The 23,860-nt window shown below is 57.3% G+C and overlaps 1 protein-coding gene and 1 long non-coding RNA gene across 5 annotated transcripts in view; one reads left to right on the top strand and one right to left on the bottom strand.

The window, feature by feature from the left end:
• The window catches only part of DCHS1 (dachsous cadherin-related 1), a 47,151-nt gene extending 31,319 nt beyond the window's left edge, over positions 1-15,832 (bottom strand). The window contains exons 1-2 of one of the 3 annotated variants that reach the window (XM_048492978.1): positions 15,748-15,832; positions 12,197-14,008 (exon numbers count right to left, since the gene is read on the bottom strand). In XM_048492978.1, coding sequence (XP_048348935.1) covers positions 12,197-13,990 — 1,794 coding nt within the window. In that variant the 5' untranslated portion in view covers positions 13,991-14,008; positions 15,748-15,832. Of the gene's footprint in view, positions 1-12,196; positions 14,009-14,629; positions 14,763-15,500; positions 15,721-15,747 lie in introns of those variants that run through there. The other 2 variants (XM_048492975.1, XM_048492976.1) reach the window with 2 other exon arrangements.
• A 3,213-nt stretch (positions 15,833-19,045) lies between these two features.
• LOC125430600 lies at positions 19,046-23,860 on the top strand. Of its 2 annotated transcripts, XR_007244199.1 has the most exons (3): positions 19,046-19,182; positions 22,804-22,929; positions 23,599-23,860. It is a non-coding gene; the product is annotated as an uncharacterized LOC125430600 (long non-coding RNA). The 2 variants fall into 2 exon arrangements; XR_007244198.1 differs by lacking the exon at positions 19,046-19,182 and having other exon boundaries at positions 21,582-22,929.

Below are 23,860 nucleotides of genomic sequence, written 5' to 3' on the forward strand. Positions count from 1 at the left end.
TTAAAATCAGCTTTTACTACCGAACCTATCCTAAAACACCCTGACCCAGATCTTCCTTTTGTGGTTCACGTGGATGCCTCGGACAAAGCGCTTGGTGCAGCCCTGTTGCAGAGAAATAAAGATGATAGGCTTGTTCCGTGTGCTTATTTATCAAATAAATTCTCCGGTGCTGAGCTCAACTGGACTGTAGGGGATAAAGAGACTGCGGCCATCAAAGTAGCGCTCTCCACTTGGCGCCACTGGCTGGAAGGGGCTAGACACCCCTTTCAAGTTTGGTCGGATCACAAGAACTTGGCCGCCCTTTCCACCCCCCTCAAGATGTCCGCAAAGCAACTCTGTTGGGCCGATTTTTTTTCTCGTTTCTCTTTCACCGTCCATTTTTTCCCCGGAAAAACCAATAAACTGGCTGATGCGCTCTCGCGCCTACCCGGGGAGGGGGGTGGAGCTGCCTTACGGGATATCCCGCGCACTATTCTCTCCCCCTCCCAATTGGGGCTGGCTGTCACCCGATCTCAGACGTCCACTCCTCCTTCTCCACCCATTCCCAGCCTGATCTCTCCTTTCCTACGGGAACTCGAGGAGGCGGGGCTGCGGGAGCCACCAGCGGAGGAGGGTGACTCCCAATTACGCTTGGAAGATGGTGTTTGGAGGCGGGGGGATTGTTGGTACGTGCCTCCCCCCCTCCGTAAGCAGGTTCTCGAGGCCTGTCATGATGCCCGCTCGGCTGGACATTTTGGCTTCCTTAAGACTCTGCATTTGGCCCGCCGTCAATTTTGGTGGCGCGCGATGCGCAAAGACATTGAGACATATATCAAAGGATGCTCTATTTGTGCGGAGGCCAAATCCGTTCCGGGAAAACCCCATGGTCTGTTAAAACCTCTCCCGGTGGCCTCCCGCCCCTGGGAAGTCATTTCCATGGATTTTATTACGGATTTACCAGAAAGTCAAGGCAACACAGTCTTGTGGGTGGTGGTAGACTTATTTTCCAAGGAAGCCCATTTCATCCCATGTACTTCCATCCCCTCCGCTCCTAAGTTAGCGCGTCTGTTCATTCAGCATATTTATCGTTTACACTCCTCCCCCGTCAAGGTGGTATCCGACCGCGGGCCCCAATTCATTTCGAAGTTCTGGAAAGCTTTCCTGGGCTTGTTGGGGGCTCGCACTAAGCAATTCCCTACCACGTTCAAAGTGACGGTGAGTCGGAGAGAACAAACAGAACCCTGGAACAGTATTTACGTTGTTACACCAACTACCACCAAGACAACTGATGTGATTTAATTCCGTTTGCAGAATACGCCTACAATAATGCGGTCCATAGTAGTACAAAAAAAAACCCCTTCAAAATTGTGTCTGGTCGATCCTTCCCTCCGTTGCCGCAACTACCTGCAGGAGCGTTGAATCCTCCAGAGTTCCAACAGTGGATTTCATCTCTGGCCGAGGGGTGGAAAACAGTCCAGACCGCCTTACAGCAAGCTAAAGATTCCCAAAAACTTCAAGCGGATAAGCACCGCTCGGATTTCCCTTTACGGGTATATTTGTCTACCAAGAATCTCAGAGACGTACATAAATTTTCAAAACTGGGCAAAAGATTCGTGGGACCTTTTAAGATTACTAAAGTGATTAATGATGTCACTGCCCGATTGGACTTGCCTAATTCTCTAAGTAATATCCATCCTGTCTTTCATTCCAGTTTACTCAAGGAGGCTCCCGTTTCCGATGTCTGGCACGACCCTCCGGAGAGACCCCCGCCGACTATAATTGATGGCCACAAGCATTACGAAATTGACGCCATCCTGGACTCTCGTTTTAATCGCAAACGCTTGCAATATTTAGTCTCTTGGGTGGGATATTCCTCTGGGTATAATCAATGGGTTTATTCAGAAAATATTGACGCCCCTTCCCTCATTTCTGCTTTCCACCGCACCTTTCCGCACAAACCTGGGGGGGAGAAGTTTTTCTTAAGGGAGGCAGAGTGTAAAGGATTCAATGGTGTTGATGTTCAGAACAGCCGCCTGGCCTTGACTGAATTCCGGAACCCGGGCAATGGGCCAGCATCTGCGGCGGAGACTCTGGTGGAGGCCTTATCTCTTCGAGAGAGATGAGAACTCCGTTCCCATGAGAAACCGGGAGGGGGGATGGGATGGACAGTAATATAACCTGTACTTCTGGCGGAATGAGTTCCCAGCTGAGATCAAGGCCCTGCAGGACACTGGTGAGTTCCGCAGGGCCTGATAAGACGGAGCTCTTTCGCCGGGCTTTTGTATCTTGCCAGCCGGCCTGATGGAACATTGTGACCTCCCGTGGGGGCCTATTATGGAGTGTTTATTGCCATCTATTTATTTATGTTCTATTGGTTGAAGTTTTAATTGATATAGTTGCTGTTTTACTGGTTTTATGTTGCACTGTTTTATTCTGTTATACTGATGTTCGCCACCCTGAGCCCTACTGCGAAGGGCGGGATACAAATCTAAGAAACAAATAAATAAACAAACTGTTGAAGGCTTTCACAGCCAGATTCAACAGATTGTGGGTTACACTGTGTGTAACAGACTTCCCTCTGTGATACACCTCTGAGATGCCAGGCACAGATGCAGGTGAAGCGTTAGGAACAAGATCTACCAAGAGCTACAAGATCTTGATCCTCCTTCATCTGAGGTTGCAAATGCCTTAGCAGACCAGGTGCTCAGCAGCAGCAGCAGAAGGCCATTGCTTTCACCTCCTGCGAGCTCCCAAAGGCACCTGGTGGGCCACTGCGAGTAGCAGAGTGCTGGACTAGATGGACTCTGGTCTGATCCAGCAGGCTCTTTCTTATGACTACGGCCACACAGCCCGGAAAACCCATCACAACCATGTGATAAATTAGAATTAGAATTAGAATTAAGAATTAGGACTAATAAAAGGAAACACTTCTTCACGCAATGTGTGATTGGTGTTTGGAATATGCTGCCACAGGAGGTGGTGATGGCCACTAACCTGGATAGCTTTAAAAGGGGCTTGGACAGATTGATGGAGGAGAAGTCGATTTATGGCTACCAATCTTGATCCTCCTTGATCTGAGATTGCAAATGCCTTAACAGACCAGGTGATCAGGAGCAACAGCCGCAGAAGGCCATTGCGTTCACATCCTACATGTGAGCTCCCAAAGGCACCTGGTGGGCCACTGCGAGTAGCAGAGAGCTGGACTAGATGGACTTTGGTCTGATCCAGCTGGCTTGTTCTTATGTTCTTATAAACTGTTTATATTAAAGAGTTCAGTATTCTCAGTGGTATAAATAATTTGATATTGAAAAATGCTGCTATGAAATATGCAGACTGTGACGGTGGGAGAGTGTTTCTGTAGCACGAGTCCACCTCTACTGGCTACACAATTTGTCTGTTTGCCTTCAGTGTTTATGTTTTCCTCCCTCTCAGAGGCAACAGGGATGATGCGTGGGCCATGGCCAAGTAGGGGGCATCTGTTCGCAACTCTTTCTCACTTGGACAGCAAGTATGACACAGTGATTAAGAATGCCAGACTAGCATCAACGAGGCCTGGGTTCGAATCTCCACTCGTGCCATGGGAGCTTGCTGAGTGACCTGGGGCTAGTCACGCTCTCTTGGCCTAATCTGAGACCCAGTGCTGTATAAGAGCAGTTGGATCCCAGTCTGGAGAACCGGGTTTTATTCCCACTCCTCCACATGAGCAGCGGACTCTTACCCGGTGAACTGGGTTTGTTTCCCCACCTCTCCCCATGAAGCCTGCTGGGTGACCTTGGACCAGTCACAGTTCTCTCAGAACTCGCTCCGCCCCACCTACCTCACAAGGTTGTGGGGAGAGGAAGGGAAAGGAGCTTATAGGCTGCTTTGAGTCTTCTTACAGGAGAGAAAGGGGGATATAAATCCACACTCTTCTTCTTCAGTCTATCGCAGGGTCATTGTGAGGATAAACTGGAGGAGAGGAGGATGTGACCTCAGCTGCTTTGGGGCCCCGTTGGGGGGGGGGGCAGCTGGGTGTAAATGGGGCCAATAAAATGTTCTAGCTATATTGGCAATTTTACGTACAGAAAAATAAGATATTTATACTTTTAAATTCCATAATTAAGCCAAATAGTATAATTTTACATGCAAATTAGTAAATAATAGATAACTTCAAATAATGTATCAATAACTATATACAGTGCATTTTATACTGTTTTGTTTGTTTTACTGATTTAAGTTTAAGTTCAGTAGAAAATTAAATATCACAAATCTTTCAATCGCCTCAGGATGTCAGTTTTCTGGGGGGAAATCCCAGAAAAACTCCAGCTTTCACGACTTGCTGTGGTTTTCTGGGCTGTGTGGCTTTGTAATTTTTGCTCCTAATATTTTGCCCCATCTATGGTTTGTGCCATGGAGAGAAACACAACCTGCCGTGACGTACCTCTGAAGATGCCAGCCCTAGAAGCGGGTGACCCCTCGGGGGCAAAGGCTATCAGGCCGCAGCCAGGAAGACGAAGCCCCCGTGGCTTCACAATTTCTGGACGTTTCACATCTCTACTTAGGACAGAACATCTTGGCCTCTATGCCCGTGTATCTTGACCCTCTAAAGTTAACTGGTCGGCCACCACGTGATGCTGAAGTAGAAGGACCCCATTGGTTGGGTCCAGCAGGGCTTTTGGTATATTCTTATAGTAGGATGACAGTGACTGACCCCCATTTTCCCGGTGAGTTTCGCAGATGAGAGGACATTTGCACCGAGATGAACTGACTCAGTCCAACAGCTGAACAGCTACCCTGCACCAGCCCTCCCCACGCAGAAGCGTGCCCTCCATGTAAGAGGGAGAAAATGAGGGTGGAGAGAGACCACAGGGAATCGAGGCCTGAGTGGGGTGAGACCAGAAGGAAGGCAGGAGGGGGATCAACATATGGAGGGGAAAGGGGAGCCCTTCCAGAAAAATGAAGACGCAAGCCAGAAAACACGTAAGAGGAGGACAGTGAAACTGGCAGCAGAGGAACGGGTGAGCACAAGAAGGCGAGAGGAGTGGAGGAGTGCAGGGCAGAGGAGGAGAGCCGTCAAAGCGAGGAGGACCGTCCCCCTGGCCTGGGCTGTTCAGGAAGCCCAGACCTCGGTGCTCAGCAGGAAGCCAGTGCAGGGTTGCCAGGGGCCTGCCTCTAGGACCTCTGCAAGGTGGAAACAGCTTCCAGCAAACCTGACTCAAAAGGCATTCTTGGCCCTCCAACCGCAGCTCAGACCGTGCAGGAAACTCCAGCCGTTTGTTCTTACTCTCAGTGATGAAATATCCAGCACCATGAAGGTCCCTGAAAGAATGTCTCCGAATTGGGCAAGGGGTCACAGCAGGACAAGGGACGTCTACCAGAAGTGTGAAGGGATGCACCGTGGAGTGAAATATCCTCTCTTTAAATATTCACGGCATCCAAACTGACAACAGTTCACTGTGTTCAAACTGGTGACTAAGCAGGCAACTAATTTTGGGGCTGAGGTAGTCACAGCTCAATGAAAAAGCCAGTTCGGTGTGGGGCAGGGGCAAGTCACGGTGAGGCCAGACCCGCTCCCAGAGGAACTCCTTCACAGAACACCAACAAAGGCCAGCCTGACCTTGGAGCCACGTGCCCAGTCGACCACCTTTGCCAACACACCCAACTTTGGCAATCCCAGCAAAGCCTTCTAATGGTGCTCCCCTGCAGATGGTTGAGACCAGGACCCCCCTGCCCACCCGCCCACCCACTCCCGCCTTGTGGAAAGGCCCACCTGAGCAGCTCAGGAAGGCGCCCACACTGCCAGCATTTCACAGAAAGCACCGAACAAAAATGTTCTGTGGGAAACGGAACCGTGGCAAACGGGAACGAGTAGAATGGGGCTGACTTCCAAGGAAACCTGCTTAAGGTTGTCCTCTCAATTGCAGACTTCACTGCCACAGCACGTAGTGACAGCAACATGATCTGGCCGCAGGGATCTGTGCACCGGTCACATTCAGGTTAGGTTACTGTAATGTACTCGCTGCAAGGTTGCCTTTGAAAACCACCTGAAAACTTTAGCTGGTCCCAGATGTCTCGGCCAGACTATTGTCAGGAGCTGGATACAGGCCTCCCATGCAAGGACGTAGGTAAGGGGGGTTTCTCGGGTTTGAACCCCCTATTCATGTCCGAAGCTCCGCCCCTCCGTTTGTGGGTTTTAAAAACATTTTAGTGTTTTTTCGGTTTTTGGCCTGCAGGGGCCGTGATTTTTAGGCTAGCAGCACCAAACTTTCAGGGATTGTTTGGGGGACTCTCCTGATGATACTACCTGGGTTTGGTGAGGTTTGGTTCAGGGGGTCCAAAGTTATGGACTCCCAAAGGGGGTGCCCCCCTATCCTCCCATTATTGTTCTGGCCAATAGGGAGACTAATAGGAAGATGGGGGGCTACACCTTTGAGGGTCCATAACTTTGGACACCCTGAACCAAACTTCACCAAACCTGGCAGGTATCATCAGGAGCAGGGGTCTTCAAACTATGCCCCCCCCCAGATGTTCATGAACTACAATTCCCATCAGCCCTGCCACTTAGCCATGCTGGCAGAGGCTGATGGGAATTGTAGTTCATGAACATCTGGAGGGCCATAGTTTGAAGACCCCTGATCAGGAGAGTCTCTTACTGATACCACCCAGGTTTGGTGAAGTTTGGTCCAGGGGGTCCAAAGCTATGGACTCCCAAAGGGGGTGCCCCATCCTCCATTGTTTCCAATGGGAGCTAATAGGAGATGGGGGCTACACCTTTGAGGGTCCATAACTTTGGACCCCCTGAACCAAACTTCACCAAACCTGGGTGGTATCATTAGGAGAGACTCCTAAAGATACTCTGAAAGTTTGGTGCTTCTAGCTTAACAACTGCACCCCTGACAGCAGGCACCCCCCAAATTTCCCCAGATTCTCCTTTTAAATCCACACCCCTTCAGCATGGATTTAAAGGGAGAATCTGAGGTCCTCAGTTTAGAAGAAGAAAAGTTTGGATTTATATCCCCCCTTTGTCTCCTGTAGGAGACTCAAAGGAGTTTGCAATCTCCTTGCCCTTCCTCCTCATGCTACAAAACACCCTGTAGCAAAGGTGGAATTTAGGGCTGAGAGAGCTCCAAGAAAGCTGCAGGAGAGCTAGCCCCAAGGTCACCCAGCTGGCATGTGTGTGAGTGCACAGGCTAATCTGAATTCCCCAGATAAGCCTCCGCAGCTCAAGCGGCAGAGCTGGGAATCAAACCCGGTTCCTCCAGATTAGAATGCACCTGCTCTTAACCACTACGCCACATTAAAAGTGATGCTGTTTCAGGGTGGGGGAGAATCCACCCCAAAACAGCATCACTTTCAATGTTGTTTAACTGGGAACCCCAGGTTCTCCCTTTAAGGTGGATTTAAAACACCATTGAAAGTGATGCTGTTTGGGGGTGGATTCCAGCATCACAGCGGCTGCCCGGGGGGTGTGTGTGTGTGTGTGTGTCAGATTTTGCACCGGGCTCCATTTTCCCTCTATGCCTCTGCCCAGAGGGGAGGGCAGAAGGAACTGCCGGCTGGGAGCCCAGCTGGTGGGGGGCAGGGGAGGGCAGGGCAGGGGAGTCTGCCGTCCCTGGCCTTGGAGAGCTGCTTTTATAAGCGCTAGGTTGGGGGCGGGGCTTGGGGAGGCGTGGCCATGCCCCCAGGGGCGAGTGGGGGTGTGGCCCCACCCCCGAACCCCCCCACAAAAAATCTATCCCTACGTCCCTGCTCCCATGAGCCCTGGGCTGAAGGATGCCCCCTGGCCGCCCACCCTGGTGCAGGTTCCGACTTTTAAGGCCCTAAATGGCTTGAGGCCAGGAGACCAGGATGTTCCCTAAAAGCTCTGCCTTCAGTGCCTCCAGTTGGCGGCTAACCCCCGACTCCGTTCAGCAGAGGCCGTTCAGCTGCCCTCCTTTCTGCCCACTATGAGTCTCTAGCAGGGGGTTCCACCTCAAAGAAGAAGAAGAAGAGTTTGGACTTATACCCCACCTCTCTCTCTCTCTCCTGCAAGGAGACTCCAGGTGGCCTGCAAGCTCCTTTCCCTTCCTCTTCCCACAACAGACACTTGTGAGGCAGGTGAGGCTGAGAGACTTCAGAGAGAACTGGGACTAGCTCAAGGTCACCCAACAAGGATGTAGGAGTGTGGAAACACATCTGGATCACCAGATAAGCTTCTGCCACTCAGGTGTAGGAGTGGGGAATCAAACCCGGTTCTCCAGATTAGAATCCACCTGCTCTTAACCAATACACCAGTGTAGTCACGATGGCTAAAATACTGGGGTGAATGCTAGGGTGGGGAACATTTCTCCATTTGCCTCCCTTCTGGCTGCTCCCTGCCAGGAGCTTTGCTTGACTCTCTGCTCCCTCTTCTCATTCATTCATTGGACTTCTACAACCACCTGCCAGGCAAATGAAATTCCAGGATCCCAACTAGAGAATGCAAGAAAAGCCAGACCACGCCCACCCAGTCCAGCAGCACTCTGGCCACTCACAGAGGCCAAGCAGGTGCTTCTAGGAAGCCCTAAGTGGGGCAGCAGCAGCAGCAGCATCCCCCTGCCTTCTGACGGGCAGCTCCAAGGGGCCCTGCAGCTGCAAACCCACCATTTCCCCAGCAGCTCCCTGCAGTCGCAAGCACAGCCTGGGCAGGAAACCAGCTCCAAGAACATGCAGGAAGCTTCCGAGCGGCCTCAAAATGAAGCACGGAAGGTTAAACCAGCCCACTGTAAACCACCCTGCCCCAGAGCGGCTTCTGCCCGGAGGCCGTGGGTTCCTGGTGTGGCTTTCGTTGCTGCTGCCGTTCCGAACGCAGAGGCCATGGAGCCACTGAGCCTTCGCTCAGCAGTTTCCCCCAAATGGTAACCCAATATTGCTGCTCTCAGCAAGTCAAGGCCGAGCAAAACCACTGGGCGAAAAGACAACTACCCCCCGCCCCCCCGCAGTGCTGAGTGTGCTGGGCCAGGAGGGCCCAAGAGGCCAGAGCACAAGTCCCTGCCAGGGGAGCCCCCCGGGCGACCTTGGCCCAGCCAGCCTCTCTCAGCCTCCCATGCCCTACAGGGGCAAAGTGGGGGGGGGGGGGGCAAAGGCAGGCATCGGTTTGGGTCCCCACTGGGGTGAGAGGCAGCCTATGAACACCTAACTAAATAAAAAACAAACTGTAAAAAACTGTTCTGTGTGACGGCCCTATACTTTCCCCCACGACCACAGGACTTATTTCCTGGATTTATTCTCCACCTTTCTTCCCCGTTCACCCCCTTCTCCCTCTTATGCTCACAGCAACGGAGGCAGAAGTGAATTCTCAGATCCCCATTCATATTTCCGAGTTCCTGTTTCATGAATCCAATGGCAAATACTGAGGGGAAAGCCACTCCCTGCTGCTTCAAAATGGGGGACCCCGAAGACAAACGCTCATGCGGAAACCAGGGCCAAGGTGCTTCGGTTGTGTGTTATTTATTTATTTATTTAAACTTTTATACCGCCCCATCCCCTAGGGGCTCTGGGCAGTGTACAGCATCCCCACACACCAGCGACTGTCCCCTGAAAGGAGACCAGAACTGGTGGCCGGTCCTAACAGCGGTTCTGGCATCACAAGTGTCTATGAGGGTTGCCTCCAAGAACCCAGCATCCAGAAGAAGATTGACAGGAGGACCTGGGGGGCTACCTGCCCTCTGCCCTGCAAAACAAGGCTTGGACCATCACGTATCACGAACCCCCAAATTCAGGGGGGACAAATACTCCTTCCTGAAGAAAAGCCACGGTTGTTTTTTTGTGTGCAGGCTGCTCCAAAGTGGAAGTCCAGAACCTGTGTTCAGGTGAGGAAGCAGCGTAGGTTCTCTTGGAGAGCAGAGTTCCCCAAACAATGGAAGTGCCAACCTTATCTTGGGGTGTAGAGATCTTTCGTTGTCTTTAATATTCTGTCATTGGATTTGCAAGTAAGGAACTAGGAAACGTGAATAAGGAGCTGGAAACCGGAAGGCAGCCACAAGCACCCGTGGGGGAGAGTTTGAGCCTCCATGGCAGAGTGGGGAGTCGAACTCTGGCTCTGCAGGGCCTCAGTCTGTCACGCTCCCCACGAGGCCACCATGGCTCTGATGCCAGGATTTGCCTTTGGTTGGCCTTAGGCAGGAATGACCCTGATCTCAGTACGATCCCTTTGAGAAACGAGATGGCCCCACTCTTGTTCCAAGAGGTTCCGCTAGTGCCCTGGGCACCGGCTAACCTGTTTTCTTCATCAATAAAATTAAACAAAATAATAATTAAGACAAAAAATCTGCAGCTCTGGAGGTTGATGGCACCCCCCCCCCCGTGGCATCTGAGGGGCAGGCAGCTGGAGGGGGGGGTCACTGGAGTGGGGCTGGTGGCAGGACGGGGCATCCCCATGAGACGGGCAGTGGAGGAGGAGGAGAAGGAGGGAGAGGAACAGCTAGGGGGCAGACGATGCACGGGGGCCACCGGCTGGCGGGGCTGGCATGAGCAAAGGTGGGGGGGGGGCTTCCCAAGGGCTGAGAACTAAGCCTCCCTGCCGGGCCATGTGCCCCAGACACTGGGCACTGAGGGGAGGCAAGGCACTCTGCACGCACTCACAGCTAGTCCCTCCTTCACACAGCCCTCAGTGGAAAGCAGGCTGCACTCGGGCCCAGCTGTTGTAACTCTCCACACAGACTGTCTGAGAGAGGGGGAGGAGGGGAGAGGAGCGGGACGGCACAAGGCCAAGAAGGAACAGGGCCAGGGGAGCAAGTTGTGGGCTTGGATGTGGAGTGGGGGAGGCTGGAGAATTATGGGACAGCTGAGAAAATGGGGCTGGGGAAGAGGACAATGAGAAGAGCTCGCTGCGTCTGAGCAGCTTTCCAAAATCTCTTTCTGGCCATGTTCCTCGGGAATCCAGCCACCTTCCCCTAAGACAGCTCCCGGGCTGGGAGAAAAACCCTTCTGCTTGTGCCCAAACCACAGAGGGGGGGGGGCCTCCCCTCACAGGGCTTGCAGGGGGGGGGAAGGGTCTGGCGGGTCCTCACCTGGAGCTCTGGGGGGGAAGGGCAGCGCTGTGAGGGAGCTGGCCCTGGTCATGCCAATGCACACCTCCCCATTTTGAGAACTGTCCTCTGAGAGCCCTTGGGCTAGACACCCACCTTGCAGGGCTGTTGTCAGGGTGAAAAACAGAAGGGGTGGGGGATGTTATAAGCTGCTTTGGGCCCCCACTGGGGAGGGAAACAGGATAGAAATAGCAAAATAAAAAACCACAATAAATTCATTTTCTGTCCCAGCTGCTGACCTTCACCATCTGCAGAAAAGCAGCAGCAGCAGTACATGAATACGCATAAAATGCTCATTTTAAAAAACGGATGAGAAGCCCATTTTGCAGAGTGTGCGTGGCTGGCGGCTCCTTTCCTGTGGCCCAGCGCCCCTTCCTCCCGCCTTCCCCTCCTTCTTAAAGTGAAGGCAGCTGTGGAGGTGGAGCTGTCAGCTGACAGGAAAAGGTATTCTGGGGCTGGGGTGACAAGGGATGAAACAGCAGCGCACCGTTAGGATGTCAAGGGAAAGAGGCCAAGAACGGAGAGAGGCCAACGGTGCCCAAGAGCTGCTGAGCCTCTGGAACAGCCAAGGGAAGCTCACTGGAGCCAGAGGGAGGGCCAAACGAGTCACAACGGGACTCCAGGACCCACGCAGGTGGACTGCAGCTTTTCTCTGTCTGACGCAACCAGCCAACCTTTTAGGCTTCCAAAAACACTTCTCTGGCTTTGGCCCAAGCTCTCTCCAGGTGCAAGCCGTGAGACCCACGCAGGAGACGCCCCAAGTCAGCTCCCGCCACATGCTGTCCCCCACGGCCTTAGCCACGGCCACCAGCGAGGCTCCAGCGAGGTGGCAAAGTCTGAGCTGCACGCTCCCGGCCTGGCCCAGGGGGACAGCTGCAGCCGCCTTCTGTGGAGGCAGACCCCCCTCGGCCCAGCCAGCCCAGCCTGGGATCCTGCTCCAAACGGGCAGCCCTCACCCCACACCGTGAGGCTGGGGCCAAAGGGGGGCCTTACCCATCCCAAGCTTGGAGGAAAGCAAGCGAAGGGGAGGCGGGGCAGACAGCTCCCCCACAGCAGGCCCGTCACGCTCCTTGTGCAGCTCTTTAGGCCACTGCTGGGATGCACTCCCTTCTGGGCTGGAGCCTCTTGCGCTGAGGAGACTGGACCCCGCCGGCCCAGCAGTGCCCCCCCCGCCTCACCTTAGCACTCACCTGGAGGAAGCAGGTGCCCGGTGGGATGTTCTCCTTCAGGGAGGTGTTGTAGAAAGTGCTCTCAAAGATGGGCTCATTGTCGTTGACGTCCTGCAGGACCACTCGGACCACGGCGGTGGAGGACAGCGGGGGCTTCCCCCCATCCGTGGCCAGAACCGTCAGCCGGGGCTGGGGATTGGTCTCGTAGTCCAGGGGGGCGGCCGTGGTCACGATGCCCGTCGTGGGGTCAATGGCAAACCAGTGGGAGTGGGTGTGGGGGGTGTGCAGGATGCTGTAGCGGACCTCCCCATTGGGCCCTTGGTCTTTATCCCGAGCCGTCACCTGGAGCACAAAGCTGCCTGGGTAGACCACCTCCGGGACGGTCTGCTCGTACTCCTGAGCGTCAAAGAGAGGAGGGTTGTCGTTGACGTCCGTCACCTGGAGCACAAAGGCCGACTCCGCACACAGGGGGGGCGTCCCCGCGTCGGTGGCCGTCACTCGCAGCGCATAGGAGTCCCGCTCCTCCCGATCCAGCAGCTGGTCCACGCAGATCAGGTAGATGATGTTGTCTTTGGTGGTGAGAGCGAACTTGCCTTCCCCTCCCTCCAGGGAGACGTTGACGTTGGCATACTCGCCATAATCTGGGTCTGACACGGAGATGCGGGCCACAAACTGCCCGGGCTGGGCTCCCTCCGAAATGCGGGGGGAGCCGTCCTCGCTGAGGAAGATGATGGTCATGGTGGGCTGGTTGTCGTTGTAGTCACGCACCTGAATGGTGACGAATGCCGTGGACACCTCTGGGTGCACGGCCTTGTCTCGGGCCTGCACCACCAACTCATGGACCTTCCGCAGCTCATAATCCAGCCCCTTGTTGAGCTTGATGACCCCCGTCGCCGCGTCGATGACAAAGTAGTGCTCGGGGTCACTCTGGCGGCGGTTGATCTCGTACACCACGGCCCCGTTGTCCCCTTCGTCGACGTCCGAGGCAAAGACCTGCATGATGCTGCTGCCGGGCTGGAGGTTCTCCGGGATCAGCGTGTGGTAGCGGCTCTGGTTGAAAGTCGGGGCGTTGTCATTGATGTCCTGGAGGGACACGTCCAGGGTCATCTGGGAGCTGCGAGGGGGGGACCCACCATCGTAGGCCTCCAGGAGCAGAGTGTGGGCAGAGCGGGTCTCCCGGTCGAGGACGCCGGCCACCACCAGCTCCGGGTGCAGGGCGCCGTTGGGGCCCCGGCGGGTCTCCAGCCGGAACGCCTGGCCCGAATCGCCCCCCTTGAGCAAGTACCCCTGGGTGCCGAGCAGGCCGCTGTCTGCGTCGAAGGCTGGCTCGAGGGGGAAGCGGCTCCCCAGGGGTGTGTGCTCGGGGATCTGGAGGGAGCCGCGCGGCTTGGGGAAGGTGGGGGGGTGGTCGTTGATGTCATTGACCTGCACGTGGACCTCCACCGTGACCCCTTCCGGGGTGACAGCAATGAAACTGTAGTGGTCCCGGCTCTCGTGGTCCAGCACGCGAGCGGTCTTGATAATCCCGCTGTTCTCGTCGATCTCCAGGTCCGTAGCCACTCCGCTGCCCTCCTGGGCAGAAATGAAATACATGAAGGTGGGGGTGCCGGGCGGCAGCCCTGCGCTGATGTCCCCCACAATGGTGCCCGCCGGCTGCTCTTCGTCTATCTGCAGGTCGAGGGTGCCGGTGGAGGCCCAGCCCTGGCCCAGCCCCCCCCCCAGGAGGAGCAGCAGCAGGAGGGGTGGGGCCATGCCTGGCTCTTCCCTGGGGTTCCTCCAAGGCAGGCGGGGGCTGAATCGAGGCCTCTCCCCCATCAAACAGGTGCCTTAATCCTGCAGGGATCACAAACGGAAGGCTGATCAGGAATGCAGCTGTGTGGGGCAGAGCAAAGGAGAGAAGCTGGCCAAACTCCCCTTTCGGGAGGGGGCAATGGCAGCACACACGCATGCACGCAGGGGTGGGATCCAAAAATTTTAACAACAGGTTCAGATGGGGGTGGGATTCAAACAGTGGTGCCGCCACACACACACGCACCTCCAGTCCCTATTGGGCAGGAAGGCTGCTTTAGTAACCCCTTCTCGGCACTCAGAAAAAATAGTAACCACTTCTAGAGAAGTGGTGAGAACTGGTTGGATCCCACCTCTGCATGCACCCCCCAACACACTGTCAGTGGTTCCTTTTGCCCCCCTGCCCCCCTCCTCAGGGTCTGCAGGGGGCAGCCTACACCTCTCAGGGGGCCAGGAATGCCGGGGTAGGATGGGGACTCCCCAATTAAAGCATCAGGGCCTTGGAGATTCCTGGGGGGAGGCGCTAAGCCCTGGGGGGGGGGGTCGTCTCTCCAATCACTGCTTGAAAGCCAAGGGGGTGTCATGGCCAGAAGGTCGGACAAGGGCCTGGAAGCTTCTGGCCAGTCAGCTGGGTGCCCTTGGGTCAGTCAGACAGCCGCAGCCTACCTCGCAGGGTGGTTGTGCTGAGGATGCCATGGGGGACAGCCGCGTTGGGCTCCTCCACGGGGAAAAAAGAGCTAGAGAGCCACGAAGCCTCCGGCGAAGGCGGGGCTGCCAGGCGGGGGCTCCGGTTGCCAACCTCCTCCAGGAGGGGCGGGGGGGGGGGCCTTCGGGCGAGAGCGCGCTGGCCACAGCCCCGCTTTGTCTGCTCTCCGCCGCCCGCCTTCCCCGCGCCTTTGTCTCCGGCTCCACTTGGCTGCGGCTCCGCTCCCGCCCGCCTCTCCCCCCCCCCACCCCGCGCTGCAGGCAGCGCTGGCCCCGGCCCCCCCCCCCCTCCGCCCGCTCGGCCGGCCGGCCGGCCGGCCGGAGGAGCGGGCGAGCGAGCGGGCGGGCGGGCAGGCAGGCAGGCAGGCAGGCAGGCTCGCTCGCGGAGCTGCGCCCGGGCGCCCGGGGCTGGTCACTTGCCGGACAGCGTCCAGCGGAGCCCTGTCCTCGGCCGAAGCGCGACCCCCCCCTCCCCGCCAGGGCTGGGGGCCGCGAGCGTCACGGAGCGGGCGGGAGGAGCGGGCGGGCGGGCCGCAGCTGCTTCCAATTTGCACAGCGCCTGGCGCGGGCCGGGGGGGCGGCGAGGCGGGGTCGGGCGGCCGGGGAACACGCCAGCCAGCCGGGGGGGGGGCTCCCCTCCCCCCGTGCCAGCGGAACCCGCCGCCGCCGCCATCGCCGCTTTTTCCGCCGGGCAATGGAGGCACGGCGGCCGGGGGAGGGGGGGCGCAGTCCGAGCTACCCAAGCGGCAGGGATGGGGCAGAGGGGGACGCGGGCCCCAACCTCGGCCGCCGACCCCCCTCCCCTCCCCTCCCCTCCCCTCGAGTCACCTACGTGCATCTCCGCCGCTGGCCATCCGACGTGGCGGGGCTCTCCGTCCACCCGGCAGCCCCAGGACTGGGACGGAGGGGGGGGGCGCGGCTCGGCCGGCAGGCAGGCTGCGAGGGGCGGACAGAGGCAGCCCGGGCGCCGCTGAAACCAGAGCCGCTCCCGCTCCCGCCCGCCCTTCCTGGACTGAGCCGCGCCCCCGCCAGCCCCTCGCTCCTGCGCGCCCCCGCCAGCCCCCCCCTCTCCCCCTCACCTCCTCCTCCTCCTCCTCCGGCCGACTGGGGGTCAGCGGCTCTGCGCCTCCCGCCTTGGGCCAGCCGGGCTGCGAGCCAAGAAGGCGCCTGCCGCTCCCGCCCCCCGCGGGCTCAGGAGGAGGAGGAGGAGGAGGAGGCCGGGCGCCGCAGGCAAAACAGCCCCCCGCGCCCCCAGCCCCTCCTCCCTCTCCCCCCGCCCCCACCGCCCCCACCAGGCAGGCTCCCTTCTTCTGCTGGGCTGGCTCCTTTCCTGGGCCATCTTTCCGCCGGGGGGGGCGGGGGTGGACCTCGCTCTCCTCTCCTCCCGCTTGCCCCGGGAGCCACGCTGGCCGAGAAGGTGTGGCGGCGGCCGTTGCTGCTTCTGCCCAAGGAGCCCGGCGGCCAGCGGGGCCCAGCCAGGGCCGAGGGGGGGGGGTCCCAGCTCTGGGCTGCTCCTCCCCGACGGCTGTTGAGCGGCCCGCTTGGAAACTGCCCGCTTGGACATCCAGGAGGCACCAGCAGCCGCCTGCAGACCTTGGAGGCTGACGGGGGAGAGGCCGGCGGGGGCTTCCTGGTCCTGGGCGCCATCATCCGCTCCCAGGGAACCCCGAGGCCAGCGAGAGAGCTGGAGCCCATTCTGCAGGGGCAGGATACGACCCTCCCTGGCAGCCAAGGCCGAGCCAGCTCTTGCCACAGTAGTCGTTCCCCGTTCACAGGAGTGAGTCTTGGAAGGTGGACCGGGCAGAGAGGTCGTCCCTTTGGAGCAGGGAGTTGAAGGAGAGCTTTGCAGACTCTCTGGACAGCCAGAAACCCAGAGTCCGGCCTGACGCGTCCCTGGAAGCTCAAACCAGGAGACCGCGGCGGCCGCCATACTTGGCTCACATAATGAGAAGACGAGTCACTGGAACAGTTGAAGGCCGCAGGAAAAAAGAAAGACCCCCTATGTGAGAGGGGCTGACTCCTTCAAGGTAGCCCCCCCCCCCGCCCTCTGATTACAAGACCTGAGCCAAGGCGGGTGAGGACGTGGATTCATCTGGACCAGGAAGGAGGGGTGAGAAAAAGCCAACTCTTCCATCCCCCCCCCCACACTTCTGCCTCTTGTTGGTGGCAGCGCCATAGCAGCCATTGGCAGGGAGGGGGGGGGGCCTTTGCTACACCTGGTGCTGAAAAGGAAATGGCTGACCGCCTGTTAGGTCTCAAACCTTAAGCCAATAAATGGACTCTCTGCAGTATTCATCAGTAGTGTTTATTGAGGAGGAGGAGGAGGAGGAGGCTTCAGTTCTGACAGGCGTGGCTTTTGCCCTCCCCTTTATCTCATTGCAAGTCCCCCACCCCTGCACTTTCCCAAGAAGGTGTGAAAAAGAGTCCCTGGAGCTGAGGCGCACCAAGACCGGTGGCCACCTGGCTTCCTGTCCCCATGGGATAGAGGATGCAGCTCCGTTTCCCATGGGACCAGGGTGTCAGGGGAAACCTAGTTATCGACAAAACATGTGAAGCCATAAAGTAAAGATCCCGGAAAGAATGCCCAGAATGCCTCTGAAGTTGCCAGGCGTGGTCTCAATAGCAGGTTGGATACGTATATATTTTAGTAGCAGAGATTTGCAGCTTTAAGTAGCTACACTGAGTTAGGAATGCACCTCAGTCTCGTAGATACAACCCCCCTAACACCGCTCAAGTGGGGTCCCTTTGGAGCCAGTCAGCTGTCTTGCCTGCTGCACCCTTGGAATGTCTTCAGAAGTGCCTGGGCTGCTCATCACCAACGCTCCGTGGCAGGATCCAGCCTTTGGAAACCCCCCCCCCCTTCTGGGCCCAAGCCCTGCTTCACCCACACCCCTGCAGTGGAGGGCGCCTGGCTTTGCTTGTCGCCTAGTGGCCCTCCCTTCTCCCCCTTTCAAGAATTCTGAAAGTGCTGCTTCAGGGATGCAGAACTGCCCCAGGGCAGCCCGGAGGCCTTTGGTTGGAGGATCTTCCTGGGCGGGCTGGCTGGGTGGTGCCCTTTGATTTTGGGCTGTGGGGCGGGGGCAGAAGAAGCGAGTGTGGTTGTGGTGGGACCCACAGAGCTGAGCCAGTCTGGACAGTGTCTGCTCTGCTGCTGGCACGCAGGTTGCGGCAGGGACTTTCTCAAGCAAAGGGTGCCGATAGGATCAAAGCAATGTCCTGTCAGTCGCAGGAAGCAACGTGTTGGTAGGCTTCTTGATTGGGTGCAGTTTTATGTTGCCACCTAACAAAAAGTTCTGGTGGGAGGGAGGGGCTGGCAATAAGGCTCTCTGTGGGAAAAGAATAAAAACACTGATCGGAACACAAGACGACCCTAAAAGAAACCAACATAGAGACCCTGCAGTGGCTGTGGAGTAGTTGCTGGTGTGGAAATGGTGGAACAGGGGATGGGAGGGGGGGTGTTCAGAGACACTCTGCCCCCACCCACTGAAGGCATTTTTGTCTGAAATGCAGAAACTGTTCTGCACACAAGTCAGCCCAAATGATTGATGTGGGTTTTCTGGGAAAACGTGAAGGGAACTGAATGTTATAATTGAGCTTCAAGTCAATGGTTAAATAATGTTAGCAAAATGTAAATAATGGTTGCAAAATAAAGCAACTTCAGCCCATATGAGGCTGGACCACGTCCAAGCAGGGGGGGGGGGCACCGTCCTTAGCGTTCCACATCTCACCCCCCATCAGACACGATGGATTCGGTGATTAACACCCTCAACAACCCTGGTTGGTCTATGGGGGGTTTACACGGGTGGGGGATTGTCCCACAGGGAATTATAGCCTGGGGAAATGTCCCTCCCTGCACCCCCGCGCTCAGCCCACCTGCACACGTGCAGAACTTCACCTGTCACTTCAACGTGCAACACGTGGACCATCAGGGGGACTAGCGGGGGCTCAGACGACCCCGACCAGCCCAATCTGGCAAGGTGGCCTCTCAGGCGCTCAGCAGCCGGGTCAGCCCCGCTCAGAGGGCGGATCATGGTGGGAGGCAGCAGGCAGACCACCCGGGAAGCCCAGGGCGGCCCCCGTGACGCAGAGCCAGGCACAGGGCAAAGGGCGAGCCCGGTCTCCTTCCTTGGCCTTCGGAAGCGCCTCCTCACCCCCCCCCCCCCACCGCCGCCGATTGTCCCCGGTCAGCCCTTGGGGGGGGGATTCCCCGAGAAACCGCGGGGGCGGGGCGGGCTGCCTGGCCGAACCACCCCCGAGCCCTCTGGCCTGCGAGGCGGCCCTCAGGAGGCTGGGACTTGGCAGCACAACCAACCCGGGGGTGGGGTGTGCGGGGTGTGCGTGTGTGTGTAAGAGCGGGTTCGCGAGCAGAGGGAGGGCAGCCCTGCTGCGACTGCGCCTTGGCCCCTGCTGCAGGGCCGCACCCCCGAGGGGAACGGAGGCCCAGGAGCAGCCGCGCCAACCCGCGGCGGCGGAGACCCAACCAGCCGTCCTTGGCCAGGGGGTGTCAGGGACAGGTGGGTCCGCATCACGTTTTGGCTTCGGCTCAGGTGGGGAGAGAGGGGGGACTACACGCGGGGTGGTTGCCAATGTCCAGGTGCCGCCTGGAGGCCTCCCGGGATCAAAACTGAACCCTGACAACAGGGCTACATTTCCTTGGGAAACGGAGGAGGGTGGGCTCTATGGCCTTGTAGTACCCCTCGGAGGCTTCCTCTCCCAGAGAGCCAGGTATCTCCCACTGCGGCGCTGGCGACCCTGGAAGCCAGCCGAGGCTGGAGCTGCGAAGCGGGGGGAGGGGGGGCAGGCCGTCCCCTGGGGGACGTCGGGAGCCCCCAGCAGCTCGGTCTGGTGGGGAAGCGGCTCTGCGCGCGGGCCTCCCCCCTCCCCCCTCCCCCCTCCCTCCCTCCCTCCCGACCGGCGGGACGGCTCCAGCAGCGGCGCCGCCGCTCCTGTTTGGTCTGGGAGGAGGAGGAGGAGCCACCAAGTTGAGGCTCCTCCTCCCCCCCCCGTGGCTGCGCCGCTCCCCCCTGCCCGGCTGACCTCCCCCCCCCAGCCCCGCCATGGTTGAGCGGGGAGGGAGCCCGGCGGGGGGCGGCGCTGGTCTTTGTGTGCGAGGGGGGGCGCCGCGCTTCCGGTCACGTCCCCCGCTCGGCCAGGAGGGGTCCCGGGGAGGCGGAGGATGGCGGCGAGCGAGCGGCTTCCTGGAGCTTCTGCGCGGGGCCCCGTTTGGAAGACCGGCCAAAGGACTGCGTGGGGGGGGGGTCCCCTTCTCTCGCCCGCCCGCCCCCGGCTTGGCCCCCCCACGCGCGCCCTGCAGTCCAAAGCCTCCGGGGCAGCCAGGCGCGGGGGGGGGCCCTTTCCGTCCCACGTCCTTTCCCCGGGCGGGCGGCCACTGCCAGGCTTCTTCTACCGGGGGGGGGGGGGCGGCGGCGGCGAGGAGAGATGCCCACGACCTTGATCCTGAGATCGGGGCAGGAGGCGGAGCCGACGAGAAGCCCCCGGCGCCTGCCGCGGTCTGCTGCCAGCCCCCCCACCCCCTGCCCTGCAGAGCCTTTCCGCCAGGAACGGGCTAGCATCGCAGCACCGGCGCTGGGGCTGGGGGGGGCCCTGCCTTCCTCTGCCCTGCTGTTGACTGGCAGGAGGGTCCCCTGCCCTCCTCCCTGGTGTTGGAAGAAAGGGACTGTAGGCTGTTTCCTGCCTCAGCTATAGAGGGGGCTATTTACTAGATAGCCAGTGACTGGAAAGGGACCTAGGAATTGGTCACCTTTACTCTGTCAGGCTGGTCCTGTCCTTTGATGTCGACTGATGCTCTGAGGGACTTCCTCCCTTGCTTCCGCCTCCTCCGCAGAACGCTCCATGCTCTTACCTTCCACCAGGCCTAGGGAGAGGACGTGTCTCCTCCTGCGCATCCGTCTCCATCCAGCTAGAATAGGACAGTGAGTGAACCTGTCTCTCCCCCTTTCTATCCAGGATGGAGTTCACTAATAAACACTCTTTTTAATAGATTAGAAACTACAAACGACTCTGACTTTCTTTTGTGCCTGAGCGCGCTCTCTCTCTCTCTCTCTCTCTCTCCCCCTCTCCCCCAAGCTCACCCACGCGGTTGTCCAGGTGAGCTCCGCTGTGTTTCAGCCTCCGTGCCCCCTGCTCTATGTGCAAAGGGGAAACACACACACCAGGTGCTGTTTCTCCCAACACCTGACAGGAGTACCCTGTCCTCCTCCTGTGGGTGTGCCTGCCCCTGCTGGACGGATGGGCAGCCCTTGCCCGGTGGCGTCCAGTGTGGCCAGGCCGGCCAGCGGGTGTCAGGTCAGGGAGGCTCCTCTTCTTACCGGCCCTTGGCCAGGCTTGGTCTCAACAGCCCCCCCCCCCAAGCTGGCCAACAGCCTGCCCCAAGGAATGGGACAGAAGCCTTCTGCTCTGGCTGTGAGGGTTGGGTGTGCCCGTGTGTCTGCTGGGGGATTGTGCCCAGGTCAGCCTCCCCTCCTTGCAGGGCTATGGGGTGGGGAGGGGGCACCCTGAGGCCGCAGGGGCCCCTCTTCTGTCCTCAGGGAAACGGGTGCCCCCTTTCCAGGAGATGCTTCCCGGAAGCTCAGGAGACGTTGAGCTCAGAGCAAACAAGGCGGCCGGTGGGGTGGGGGTCGACAAGAGGCTTACTCTGTGGCTGGGTCCCACCTGTCACCAGCCCCCTCCCCAACTCGTGCCATTTGTGCCTAACCTCTGAATTGCAGGGTCTGCCTGCCTGCAGAGGGGATGCCGAACGGCCTCACCCAAGCCCCAACAGGTGGGCCGGCCAGGCAGATGGACGGGGGACCCAGTCCGAGAGGACACTGGATTTGCAGAGGTCGCTGTAGCAACTGAGAAGGCACCACAGATTAGGTGGGGGGCTTATAGGGGGCCTGGGGGGAGCCCACAGCAGTCAGACAGACCCCAGCTGGCACTAGAGCTTTTCGGGGGGGGGCGTAGCTCACTCGGTGTGCTGAACATATTCCACGGTCTCCTTGCCCCACAAAAGGTTTTGATTAAAACATTAGCACTGGAATATCGTTGTGCAGCACATTGTTGGGCGGTCACCCAATAGTCAGGGTAAACCACCCGGCCTTTCCCAATAAATAGTGAGCTTGTGAGGGTCTCCCGAGGATCTTCTTTTGTGTTAAATGTCAGGAAGATAAACAATGTGTGGGATGAACTTTAATGAAACCAGGCAGCTGGGTTGTCAAGGCTTCAAGGGCTTGTGGCTGAGTTGCACGGGTTAGTATCCATGGTTACGTGGTGAAACCTGAAGACCCACAAAGCTGACCCTGGCTGAATGGGGGGCCTTGGGGGGGGGTCTGTCTTCCTGCTCCAGTCTAGCCTGCAAGATGGTCCCCTGCTCAGGTGCCCAGCTCATCTGGCCACCTGGATCCAAGACTAGACTACTGTAATGCACTGTACATTGGTCTCCCCTCAAAGGCAACTCAGAGACTCCATTTGGTGAAGATGCCACAGCCTATTTCTTGTCGGAAGCTGCACGAAATGGGCCTCCTGCTCCTCCCCTCCTGCACGGGCTGCCCATCGGTTTCCAGGCTCAGCTCAAGATACCGGCTGTCCTGTCCCTGGTCCTTTGTATCTGCAGCGTTGCTGCTGTCCCTTGGCTCAACCACAGCAGTGGCCGTCATCTGTGGAGGGCCATCTGCCCGCGATTCCTGGCAAATGGACAAAATCAACTGTGTCCTGGAAAGAAACACACCTTACCTTGACATGCCTCTGAAGATGCCAGCTGTAGCATTAGGAGCTCCAACTACCCAACCACAGCTGCACAGCCTGGAAAACCCACCATAGCCAAAATCAACAAGCGTCCATACACGTTTTCTTTCTGTTGTGGCCCACACCTAGTGGAGTGACCTGCCTGTGAAAGTTAGGAAGACCCTCACGCTCCCGGCTTCCTACAAATCATGAAAAACAGAATTATCCAGGAGGACCTTTTCACACCAGTGAGAGCTCCTTACGGTTCAGAAAAGTGGTTTGGTAAAGTGGTGATGGCTGGATTGTGTGACTGTGTTCTGCCTGTTACTGTAAATATGCTCCTATAATGTAATTTCTACATTTTTAAACATGTCATGTTTAAATGCCTAGTCTGTGTTTTGGGTTTGTTTCAGATCTGTTGCAGATTTCTGCCATCCAAACCCAATCTTGCTGCTTACTGGATGTCTCATCCCTCTGACCGTATTTAATTTATACTGTGTAACCCACCTTCCATCTCAGTGGGATGGATTATAAATCGCGTAAGTAAATAAATGAGCCTCATTTTCCATTTAAATGCATTAAACTCTCTCAGTACTAGTACTGATGATACATCTTTACAATATATTCTTTATTTACACTTTTAGTATAAAAATGTTATGTTATGTAAAATTTAATGGCTACTTTTTTAAACAAGTGCAGCCAGTATAAGGTATGACCTGATATTTATTTCTACAATGGCATAACATCAGGGATGACCGTTGGTGATGTTGGCCATTGATCATTTTTACTGCGCTGTAGACTCCTTTCCAAATCCATCCAGGTCTCGGACTGAAAGTAGCAGGAAAAGTCTCCAGGCACAAGAGCCACCAGGGGCAAAATCACCACCTTCCCAGCAAAACTTGGGAACCTGGAAGAGACTCCTTCACGTGAGAGTGGGTGGGGGTGGAGGGGTATGCATCCCATTGGAAAAAACGGGATTTCCCACTTTATTTCTCCATCAAATGTTAAAGGGGGGGGGCACCATGTGCAGGGCAACATAGGTGTGTGTGAAGGTTGCTTACCTGTTCCTTAGTTATTGATGCTTCCCTGCAAAGCCACCTTCCATCCAGTTACCAGGAGGAAATGATCTTGAGATTGCAGCCTTTCAGTTGTTAAAACCCTTCCCCCCCACCAAGACCCACCTATCCCTGTTTTTCCTTGCCCTACAGCTGTTCCATTCTGTGGAGTGGGGCGGGGCATCCTGGAGCCCTATGAAAGAGGAAAGATGGCCGGGAATATTCAATGAAGTTCCTGACATTTGCAGCAACCCTGAAAAGAGCTCTCGTTTGCGTCACGGAGCCCAAATGAAAACAGATGTTCCAAACCTAAAATAGATGACTATATGCAAAACAGATGCCAGTACAAACCAGTATCTCCATTACCAAACCCAGACTTCAAATGTAAAAATAGTCACATGCTTCAACTACTCCA

The sequence above is a fragment of the Sphaerodactylus townsendi genome, linkage group LG04 (assembly GCF_021028975.2).
Source record: "Sphaerodactylus townsendi isolate TG3544 linkage group LG04, MPM_Stown_v2.3, whole genome shotgun sequence".
Taxonomy (NCBI): Eukaryota; Metazoa; Chordata; class Lepidosauria; order Squamata; family Sphaerodactylidae; genus Sphaerodactylus; species Sphaerodactylus townsendi.